Source organism: Pteronotus mesoamericanus, unplaced genomic scaffold (genome assembly GCF_021234165.1).
Source record: "Pteronotus mesoamericanus isolate MK-2021 breed Mesoamerican mustached bat unplaced genomic scaffold, CSHL_Meso_final scaffold_705, whole genome shotgun sequence".
Lineage (NCBI taxonomy): Eukaryota > Metazoa > Chordata > Mammalia > Chiroptera > Mormoopidae > Pteronotus > Pteronotus mesoamericanus.
In genome coordinates this window covers 242,781-254,824 of record NW_026555326.1, presented here as the reverse complement: position 1 = coordinate 254,824, position 12,044 = coordinate 242,781, and the positions used below count along the sequence as shown (strand labels likewise).

The following is a 12,044-nucleotide window of genomic DNA, read 5'->3' as shown; positions in this document are numbered from 1 at the left end:
TTCTTACACTGCACTTGCTGGTCAGAACCTCCCAAGGCTTAGCTCAGAATCGGAGGTCTGTGTCAGGCTGCAAGTGATATGCTTTGGTAAGAAGCAGTCAAATTTACTAACTCAATGATCCCAATATGTGACTTAAAAGAAAAAGGAAAGGCTCAGCAACAGTTAAAAGAATAATATTAGAATGAAAATGTCAAATATGAGATAAAGAACCTGGTTAAAGGAAAAGAAAAGAAATCTGGTTAGGAACTCAGTTTTTCTCAAATGAAATTTTTAAGGAAAAAACCCACATTGTTTCAGAATATTACATTACAAAAACCAATGAGTAAATGGACTCCACATTATAACTTCCATATCTTAATCCATATGAAAAAGCAAAGTATTTTTGTCAATTTATTCAATCCCTGTAAAGTCTGTAGTGCATTCGTCTCATGGTTAAAACCGCGTGTAGGCATTTCGTTGTTGCTGCTGTTGTAATGGTTGCTGGGCTTGCTGCTGCTGCAGGCGAATTTGCTGGGAGTAAGGGTCTTCCAGCGATTTTACAAATATGGTAGTTCTGGGACCGGTCTTCCATACGATGCCATTGGCGTCTTTCACTGAAGATTCCACTGTAATGTTGTGTGTTCCAAGGATGGCAAAGTTCAACAGAAATTGAGTACTAAAGTAATCATTATGAGGCTCAACCCTCTGCTCCATCTCATTGGTCATATTGTCAATGGGTATCTGGAATGAAAGAATTGTTAAATAACAACAATAGCTAACATTTATTGAGTGCTTATTATGAGCTAGGCCCTGCCTAAGTGCTTACTTAATCCATGCAAACCACCAAGAGGTACGTACAATTACTATCTTTGCTTTATAGATAAGAAAACTGAGGCAGAGAGGTTAAGTAATTTCTCCAAGCTCAAGCAGGAATCAGTGGTGGAGCCAGCTGGCCTCTGAACCTGGGCAGGCTAAACGCAGGGCCTATGCTCTTAGCTCTGGAGGGACCCGACTCTTCACTGTCCTTGCAGAAGGAGCTCCCAGAGTCTCTCAACCCCTTCCTAGGCTTGCCTCCCTTCCTGGTGAAGGCGTTTGGGACACGTCACCCCAAAACATGCTGCTTTGGCATCCTGACTATTTTGAGCTAAAGGTACTAGAGAAACAACAGATGCAAGCAGGGGTCTCTGACCTGCTCCTGTTTACCTAAAATAGGCAGTAAAATTTCCCACAAGAAAGGTAGCCTCCCTATACCAGGAAGAGAAGAGCATCCTTATCAGAGACTGGGCACCGATGTCGAAATGGATCTGTACAAACCTACTAAAATAACCCTTATCTTCCACTGGTCTGGCCCACTGCCCCGAAGGGTGTCCTAGTCACCTCTTCACAATTTAACGCCCCAAGCCCGAATACCTTTGTCTTGTCATTTCGTAGTGAAGTTATCATTTCTGTGTCTAAAGGTACATAAACTTTCTGCTCTGGTAACTTCATCGGGTGTTTATTCTCTTGTAAAGATTCCCATCTACATGTAAAATTCTACTAACATTTGTACGCTTTCCTCCTGTTAATCTGCCTTAATGTCAGTTTAACCTTAGGCCCAGCTGGAGACCCTCAGAGGACAGAAGAGAAATTTTTCCTCCCTTACACTTGCTTACCTGATCCCAACTCTAATTCCCATCTTTCTTTAGTCTGTGAAAAGGCATTCTGAAGAAATAGGAAGCAACCACCTGTTTCCAGGATTTTAAAATGTAAGAGGTTGCAAAGAACGTAACACACTTGGTATATATAAGTTAGGCTTTTTTCCTCCTAGTCTGCTTTTATATCTCTTAAGTAATACAGCGATTCTTCCCTCCTTTAGTATTAACTTTAGAATTAAATTATCTTCAGAACTTGTACATCGCTCACTGATTCAGTGTCTTGTTCAGATTGGCAGTACTAAATACTGTAAAACACAGATTTATGGGCTTATTAATTTATTTAGCTAGACAGACACTCATGCTGTTGTCCTCCAAAGTCAAGATGTAACCCTACCTCGACACAAGATGAAGTATGTCAGAGACACTTTTTCTGACAATGCATATAAAGGTAAACATAGTGAGTATTTGACTGCATTGCTCTACGTTTAAGTGTGCTTCTGTTGTATAATTAATTATATAAATGTGCCCTCAAGCTTTGTCTTAATAAGCAGTTATCAAGTCAGTTTTCCATGGTCATTTACATGTAATGTTAATGAAACAATGTCACCAACCAATTCAAGATCCTGGAATTATTTATAGGTCTTTTTTTTGTTTTTGTTTGCATATTCAACTTTTGTAGGGTTTTTATTTTCCTAAAGAATATGCCCACCAAAAAAGAACTTCCTTATAAGGACCAGAGAAGGACCTCATGGCTTTAAACGGAGGCTGCATTTTAAGTTGCAAACCCACCGCAAACAACATTACAAAGCAACCATGTACAACATGATTTACTGTATCAGCTTCATGACTTTAGTCACTGCCTCTCAAGCGGTAAGTCAGCAAGCAAAAGACCAGTACTTCTCAGTTTTAATGTTTTTTTCTTCATAGTAGAAATCATTATATATAAGGAACAGACAGAATCATGGGTACTGTTCTTTCAAACTCAAAGTGAGGAGAGGGCTGCAGACAGTTAACCATGTAAATTCTCACTATGATTTTCTGAGACAAGAGAGACCACCTAAACATAACAGTTGTACTCTAAATAGAGTAAATGATTTTTTCGTCACCAAGCATCTAGTGAGTGGCTACATAAGGCACCACGCTTTGGGTCATGAAAGTCAGAGGAGAGGAAGAGAAGAAAATGAAGACCGAGCCTTATCAGACAGGGCGAAGAGTGCCAGAGAGCGCTACCGAAGTAAAGAAAGCGAGGATAGCCTAAACCAGACCTCCCCTTGGCTTTTTTAGCCTAAAACCACCAGAGAGAACAAAATGTTCTCCTGGTCTTTGCTGATACTCCTTTCCTTGCTATGAACCCCAGTTCAAGCACGCCCCCCAAAAAACCCGGACACTGGCAATCTGAGCCTCTGAACAATTCTGTTCATACAACTGTGTTCTTGATACCTTGCTCTATTTACTGGGAATAAACCACTGCAGAAGGAGAAAGAGATGTCTCAAGGAAGAAACATTCTATGTTTGGAACACTGGCATTTCATGGACACAAATTCAGAATCTTAGCTTTGGTTAACAAAGCACGCATGATTTTGGTTAACACAGCCCATGATTCTCAAAACAGCAAATCCCTAGGGTTATACCCATAGGAAAGATTTTACCTCTGACCACTGTATGTCAATGCTGTACTGCACTTTTTTTTTTTTTGAAAATGCTAAAATTTCTTTAGAATAGAGAAAAATAAATAGACCTGTTCTTTTGGGGGCAGAGAGGCTATGGAGACACTTACTCCCCACTCCTGCTGTTTCCCTCAACATGAAAGGACCTTTCATTAGGTGAACAGTACCAGTCTCCTGAGGAGGTGGTGAATCCCACTGACAGTGAAGTTTCGGGGTGGGGACCGGGCATGGGGAGCTCAGTATATTCTCTCTTCCTTCTTCAGGCTTCAGGTGCTCCTCTCTGCGTTAGTTTTACGGGGCAGGCTTTGTGTGCACTGGCTGAGGCTGAGTGGGAAAATGAAATTCAGAGGTACGAGCCCAGAGGTCCTTACTACCAGGCACCCAAGCTAGGTTTCTCCCTGGCTCCAACAGCAACAACACTCACAGTTTGATCTCTGTCTGCGTGGGTGTTTGGTCTATCAAATGGTTCAGGCAGGGAAAAGACAAGTATCATTATCAGCCTCCGAAACCCTAATATGTGCTTTTACCTCGTGTCCATCTGATCCCCGGGGAGGCAGAACTGCAATCTGTTTAACCACGAAAAACACTAGAAAACTTCCATCAATGAGCTGATTAAATCACATCATAATTCTGCCCCTTTAATTACCTTGTAGTCTTGTCCAGATTTACTTTGTAGCGTGGAAGAAACATTCAGACAGACAGACTGAATTTTGCGAAAGAGCCCTGGTTTAGATCCATGCTGAACCACTCCCTCCACCTTCAGCGCCAGCTGCTGGTTGTTCTGGACAGCAATGGGCTCCGCAGGGTTCCGGGGGGATGGGGACAGAGCAAGCTGGAATAACAATATCAAAAGAAACCTTCATCACCAAGAATAGGCTTCCTTCCAACGCATGTCCGTGCTAATCTCTGGTTATGGGTTAAAACGTTTCTCTCTCTCTCTTTTTCTCTCTCTCTCTCTCATTCCGACTAGGCTGGGACAACCAGACAGATGTACCTTTAAAGTCAAGGGTTCCTCATTCCTAATGTCTCCTTTTAAATACACATTTTTTACTATTTTTTTTTAACCCCAAGCCCCAGTCCTATTTGAGGGTAACAGAAGATTAGAGAAAAGTGAAGGCACTTCTCTCCCAATTTCTGTGGAGAGGTATTTCTTTGGCAATGAACCAATTCTAATAGGGAAATACACTATGTAAATTTTCATGTCCAGCAGGTGTCTCTTTGGTCTTAGGTAATTTTAAATTGACTAAATTCAAATGCAAATGAACTTAAAATTCTAGGATTACATACATAACCAAGTCACCATGGTATAAAAGTTAATTCCCACAAATGGACCAAATGACATTTTAAAACCTCTCATTAGAGTAGTTTTTCTTTAAAAAACATATTAAAAATCCACTTCAACTACAGAAAGCTCAAGTCCTGCTAAATAAAAAGATGGAAAAAAAATTGGGTCTTTTTGATAATGCTGTTGAACCACTGAATTAATCAACTCTGGAGACCTGCTACCTTAGGGTTTCTTATTTCGATAGTCAATTTTCTTTATCCAGGTTGTTTGAAATGGCCTGCTTTGTTATTTGCAATCAAAAACATTTGAATGGATGCCAAAATGTACTAAAGACATTTACTGACAGGAATAATCCAGGAAATGTGTCAGAAGTGACAATTTCCCCCTTTCCCAATAATTCCATTCTTTGAAACAAAAATGGCTTTCAAATTTTAAGTAGTTTAAATATTTTAAAATACTAATTCTATTCATTGGTCAACTCCTCAAAAGTTGTTAAAGACAAAAGTACTTTGGAGGAAGGACTGGTTTTTGCTGGACTTGTTTCATTTGAAGTTAGGTCTGAATAGACTGACCAGAGGTGAATTCAGCTCAAGATCCTTGTCGGCAACTATGCTGAAAACCACTTAACATGCCCTTGCAATAGGGAGCCAAAGAACAGATCTCCAGGGACCCAAACGTTTGTCTCGCTGCATTTTGTACTGACAGGCATTCCATTCCCTTCACCAAACCAATTGGTAAAGGGAAGAAAGGCTTACAACTCAAGAGCATAAGTTTTATCAAAACCAAAGGTCAGATCAGGAAGCACAGTTACACCCCATTTAATCTGTAGAAGTTAACAGGGTTGTTAATCTCTATTAACTTTAGCATTCTTCCTATATTACCTTAATGCTGGTAGATTGCAGTTTCTGGAAAAAGTATCTCTGAAATGAAAGAGGGACTTTCAGCAAAGCAATGATGGCATTGCAGAGGCATGCTGTATGCTGTAGGGGGGGAAAAAACCTGAATCAAGTAAAAATAAATTTCCGAATTTCATCAACAAATGGTACATTCAGGAAGAAGTTGCTACAAACATTCATATATATTATTACAAAATCAATAATAATACTGTCAATGAGGAAATAGTCATAATACCCATGAACTGTGAACATTTGCCAAATCATTCATGTTAAGGAGTACAATTACAGATTTTTACTTTATTTTGAAGTAGTACATTCAATAAAAAATAAATGACAAAAGGGAGAAAATCCACATTGCTCAAGGCCAAGCAATATGCAAAATTTGCATTTCTATGGAGCTTAGAGCTAGTAAACATATTATGACCTTAAAATAGACAGTAACTATCATTTTTATAAAGTATGGCAAAGTATGAGAAAAAGTATATGGTAAAGAAGCGAGAGCAGTATATTGACACTCGAGAGCTGACACCAAATCCCACGTGGAACTTCGACTTTGCCTCATTCTGTCGACCCTTCTCCACAGGGCAGTCCCCTGACCCTATGGCCATGAGGTCCCAGAGAGTGGGCAATGGCAAAATCTTACTGGAATTCAGATTAAGAATGACTATATAGTCCAACTCTACAGAATTCTGAAACTTTAATAAAATACCTTATTTCTCGTATTTCACAAACTTCACTGAGTTTTGAAAATCCTAGCATTTACTACAGATTAACAGTAATACTATAGTAAATCCTTTGAATCTTACTGAAAAGGATCACGGAACCAGAATTTAAGAGTTCAAAGATTATTTATTTATTTAATTTAAAACCATTCTACTGATATACAATAACATACAAAAAGCTGTATATATTTAATTTATACAACTCGATGGGTATGGAAGTAATTATACACCCATGAAAGCATCAAAGCTATTTTTTATATATATAAAAATATTTATCTATTATTTATAAAATTTTATATATTATTTACACATAAATATATAAATTATATCTAAAATATACTTTATATATAAAATTTATATATAAAATTATATATTTATATAAATATATACATTTATATTTATGTCTTACATATTTACATATGTATAAAATTTATCCTCACCTACGCTGTAAACACTTTTCATAAGTTGGGCAGTAAGGCCGAGAGCCAGAAGAATCCACTCCTCACTGGTTTCAGGCTATTGAATATTTTGTGGCTGACTGACTAGTACTAATACAAATGCCAGGTCTATTACTTGAGAGAATGATAACACAGATCTAAAGACACTGGGTCTATTTTTTTTTCAGGTTTAACTGCTGAAACAGCACCATTCATTTTCCGGCTGGGAAGCATTTGCAGGGATATCCTATTTGTGGTGGAACCTTTGATGCCACAATAGTGTGTAAGAAAAGAAAACATCTGTAAAGGATAAACTTAGAGGACTCCAAGTGACCTCAGGACTTAGTGGACTCCAAGTGACCTCAGGCTGCTCCCAGGCAAAAAGCACCATTCTCCCTTTTAAAAGAATGGATACATATTTGCAAGTCCCCTCTGGGAATGCAGGACTACCTCTGAGGCCACCAGCCCTGGGGCACAACTCCCCAGGTAAGTTAACAGCAATTTACTATTACAGCAACAGGCTGGAGATGTGAAATCGCCTATCATGGTTTCTAAACCAAGCAGGAAGACGAGTGCATCACTGACACCCTCTTCATTGCCAAATCCTATACTTTTCAGCCTCTGTATGTTTTTCTTGAAGATTTTATTTATTTATTTTTAGAGAAAGGGGAAGTGAGGGAGAAGAAGAGGGTGAGAAACATCGATTGCACGCCCCCAATAGGGGACCTGGCCTGCAACCCACGCTTGTCCCCTGACTGGGAATGAAACCAGAAACCTTTCAGTTCACAGGCCAGTGCTCAATCCACCAAGCCACACTAGCCAGGGTCAGCCTCTGTATTTTTGACAATACTGTGGCACCTGATAATACTCTTCTTCCAAGGAATTTCATTTATGGCCGCTGCCCTCACTTTTCCGAATCTTCCCCTTTCCATCTTCTTTCCTAAGATGCTCTTCCTTTGCTTCTTCCTTAAATGTTGATGATCTCCTTAGTCATTTTCTCTTTTTAGTCCTTAGTTCCTAATGGGCAATTTCTCTACTCCCATGACTTTAAGAACCTCTACGCTCATAATGACCTTACATGTTTCCCAGCCTGTCTCCTTCTGACACAAGACTATCATCCAATTGCCTATAAGACAGCCACAGGTTTAAAAGTGAAACCTTCATGTTCTTCCACCATCCCTCTGTAGTCCCTGTCTCAGTAAAGGATCAACCACTTATGTGGTTGCTGACCTGGAAACCTGGAGGTCATGCCTCCATCCTCTCACATCTAATTAAACCAATCAACCGAGCCTTGACAATGTCGCCCCTCAGTACCTTTCTTACATATCCGTTCTCATCCCTGCTTCTTACATTCATCAGGCCCTTACCCTGGATTACAGCAGAAGCCAAACCTCTTCCCTCTAATTTCTTGACCTCCAAGCCATTACCTGTTCTGTGCCTACATAACAGGTACATGCACAATCTTAACCACTTCTCTCCCCTACCCATTAAAAATTCCTAAAAAACATGCCAGTGCCTACAGGATGAAGTGCAAACTCCCTAATACTGTGTTCAAAGCCTTCTGTCTACCTCTCTTCCCAATCTGTACATTCTGCTGCAAAGTAAACTGTGCACAGAAGACACCATCTGATTTCATGCCTCTGCTTTTGAACATGCTGTTCTGTGCCTGAAATTATCTACCCTCCTTATCTGCCTGGAAAACTCATATGCAAAGACATCTTCTGACTTACACGTTTACCCCATTTTGCCTATCCTTTGACATGAATTACTTTCTCTTTTGTGCTACATCTTTACCTTCTGCAGAGCTCTATTTCTGCACATACATTGTATTGTGTTTATTTACAAAATCTTCCTTATTAGACTACAGGCAACACGAAGGGAGACCCTGTGTCTGCCATTTTTCTATTACTAGGATTCAGTAAATACTTGTGGAACTGAATTTGGGGCTCAGATAATATCAAATATGTAAAATACAATGTGGAGAAAAAAAGAGAATATTTATTAACTACTACTATGTGCCAGGCCAGGCGCTGTGCTAGGCAATACACATTATTTCATTTAAACTTCACAGTAACTCTATGAGGTAGATGTTGTCTCCGTGTCATAGAAAAGGATGTTTAAAATCTGTTGAAAATTACAGACCTGCTGAATGGCAGAGGGTGAGTTTGAACCTAAGACTCTTTTCTCTGTACTGTGCTTCCTACTGAGCACAAACTTCCCCTTCTTTCCATATATTCAGTGGATTCAACTCCTTTAAACTCAAGTTACTGTTTGGCATCTACTTAATTTCTTAGGGTGCAGCTTAGAGGGAGTATGAAAATAATTTAATCAATGTCTAACACAGATGTGTGTGTTTACTTCAAAGATCATCTTTACAATCTCCCTTAGCAACCAATCTGAGTGTCAGACCTGTGTCAATCAATTCAGCAAATATGTACTGATGACTTTACATGGGATGCTGTATGTCAAGGAAAGTATCTGTCCTTAAAATCTAATCTAACTCTTTAACAACATATCCTGCCAATTTCTTCTAAAATACCTAATAAATGGTGAAAATACAGAATGAGAAGAGCAGGAACTAGAAGAGAGCTATGGGGAATATCAGCATCTACTGTGTGAGCAAGGCAAGAGAAACTCTCCAAGGAGTAAAAGTTCAAAGACAGTGTTATGGACTGAATGTGCATGCCTTCTCCAAATTCATATAACAAAGCCCTAACTCCCAATATATTGGTATTTGTGGAGATGGAGCTTCTGGAAGTTGACTAGGTTTCGATTGGTCATGAAGGTGGTGCCCCCATGATTGAATTAGTGGCATTATAAAATGAGAGGACCAGAGCTCTATACAACATGTTAGGACACAGTGAGGCAGCCTACAATCCAGCAAAAGGACCCTCACCAGGAACCAAATTGGTTGGCATCACTTAGCTTGTTAAAAAAACGATCCTGAACGTCAAGCTTCCAAAACTGTGAGAAAGAAATATCTTCTGCTTAAGCCACCAAGTCTACAGTATTCTGTTCCAGTGACCTGAGCTAAGACACTGGAGACTGGCCAGATGCGGAAGAGAAAATCTAGGTGAGAGGGTGTCCATCAGTACTGCAACTGGGGAGTCAGGTGACAGACTGAACAGACTGAGTGCTCACCAGTGCCCAAGGCAGCAGAGATTCAGGAGGCGAAAGGCAGACAAGTCTACTAAACAGTGTCATTGGCGTCACCTTGCAGAACTGATTTACTGTCAGTCATATAACAAGCCCAGTTCTTTCGGTATCAATTAGTCTACAGTTTCTCTCAACTCTGGTAGCATGAGAGAATTACCTGGGAGCTGTCAAAAATGCTAATGCCTGGGCCTCAACTACACATATTCAGAGTTCATTTGGTCTGGGGTGGGGCCTGCATACTGATGTATTTTTTAAAAAGCTTCTGAAGTGATTCTAATGTATAGCTTGGGTTGAGAACAATTACAACTTCAGTTAACTTGTTAAAAAAGAAAAGAAGTTGTATCTGCATTCTGGTAGAGCAGATCTGACCTCTTAATGCGACTGTAGCAGCTACAGATGTGCTAAGTGCTTTCATGGATCATCTTCTCATGTCATCCTCATAACAGTGCTGTGAGGTGCATGCCATATTAACCCTGCCACAAAACAGGCACAGAGGAAAGAGGCACAGACAGGCTGACTTGTTGAAGTCACACCCTAAGTACCAGAAATGGGTAAAGACCCACTTGCACATAATAAAAACTCAGTGAAACAAATGCAACTTGCCATGTAAGAAACAGGAGTATATTTCCGATTGAGTGATTCCACCTCCTCCAAGACATGATTATATACAGACATCATTCTTCTCTCATATTCACTGTCGGCATGGGCTGCTCCAACAGATCCATATTCCTGGAAACTGAAGTTAAAAATCAGTATCAATTAAGCAACCACAACAGTAACTATGTTACGCCTAAATGCATCAGGCTCTTTCCACACATTCTCATTTCAGTTTTTAAAATGAAGTATGCACTGTTAATTCCCTTTTATAGATAAGGAAACTGAGGCTTGGAGAGGTTAAGTAATTTGCCTTCAGTCTCATGTACGTAGTAAGTGACAAGCTGGAATTCAAACCCAGACTTGACTTCAAATTACATATGTGTCTTTATCATTTCGGTTGTTAGGTAGTATAAAAGTATTTAAAACTGTCCCTGTAGTTGTACCCTTATTTTGTAGGCAGTATAAATAAAGGTTAAATGTAAAGGAATCATGACAGACTGAATAAGAAGCTAGAATAGTAAAATGTAATGAACAAGCATCTCAAAATATTTTTTCCTGATAGTCCTGAAAGTTGGTATAAGGTAGATAATAACATTCATGATTATAAACATCGCTCCCATCCTGTCACAGATTTACTGATACAGCAGCACAGGTACTATGTTTGCTACTAGAGATACAAAGTTGAACAAAACAAGGTGTCTTTTCCCAAAAAACACCTTCTAAGTTATGAAAGAGATACACAGATTTCTGTAAAAACTACAATGAAATATCAATGTCACACATCATTCTTTTGAGGTTCTTTTTAGCAGTAGGCCCTTCTTTACTCAGAAGGTCTTTTTAGCAATAGGCCCTTCTTTACTCAGAATATATACTATCAAGAAAAGAAGTTTTAGGAGGAATCTACTCCTTGTAGTTAGATACTATTGCAAATAAAACCCAAAGACCTCTCCGTCAAAGTACCAGGTTTTCCCCTAATTTTTCATTTCTATGAAGGGAAAAGGCTAGGGGAATGGGTCTGAGGGATAAAAGGGGACAGAGGAGCGTGAAGAAAAGTGGTAGGAAGGGGAGAGGGTGAGAGAGCAACATTGCAAGCTGGCTAGATCCGTCCCTGTACCCCATCCTTGCTGACAATGTGCCTATCTCTCTGATCACAAGTTAATCAAGAAAATCACTAATTTCTCTTATGTCAACCAACAGTACAATGACACTTGATTTTTAAGTGGTTATATACTATTGTATAATGAGAAATGGTGTGACCTGATCAATTAATTGCAAAGATTCTGAAAAATATGGAGGTTTAAGAACATCTTCAAATTTAAACAGGAGGAGCTTGTTTGGAAAAAAAAAAACAACACAGCAAGTCAACACTGCAGACTAGGGAAAATAAACACAGACGAGAGAAGGATAAATAGACAAAAAATAAAAATTAGCATGTCATGAAAATATTAAAATAGGTCAGATAAGTGGGTAAAAAAACAAGTGGACTTGTCTGAGAGTAAGTAGTACTTTAAAACAGAACACAAGGAACTTGGTATTGCCCTGAAAGGAAACAGTGACTCAACCTTTTAGGATAAAGAAATTTAAAATGAATTGCTGATTATATTCTCTTTGAGAAAGTTGATCTTGGAATCACAGGCCTTACTAGATTTGAAATTATAAAGAGCTGAAAAT

At 39.1% G+C, this 12,044-nt stretch overlaps 1 protein-coding gene across 1 annotated transcript in view; it reads right to left on the bottom strand.

Annotated features, from left to right (window-relative positions):
- Window positions 1-250: 250 nt before the first annotated feature.
- The window catches only part of INTS7 (integrator complex subunit 7), a 66,633-nt gene continuing 54,839 nt past the window's right edge, over window positions 251-12,044 (bottom strand). The window contains exons 17-20 of the mRNA XM_054562950.1: window positions 10,380-10,512; window positions 5,447-5,545; window positions 3,927-4,112; window positions 251-720 (exon numbers count right to left, since the gene is read on the bottom strand). Coding sequence (XP_054418925.1) covers window positions 433-720; window positions 3,927-4,112; window positions 5,447-5,545; window positions 10,380-10,512 — 706 coding nt within the window. The 3' untranslated portion in view covers window positions 251-432. The remainder of the gene's footprint in view (window positions 721-3,926; window positions 4,113-5,446; window positions 5,546-10,379; window positions 10,513-12,044) is intronic.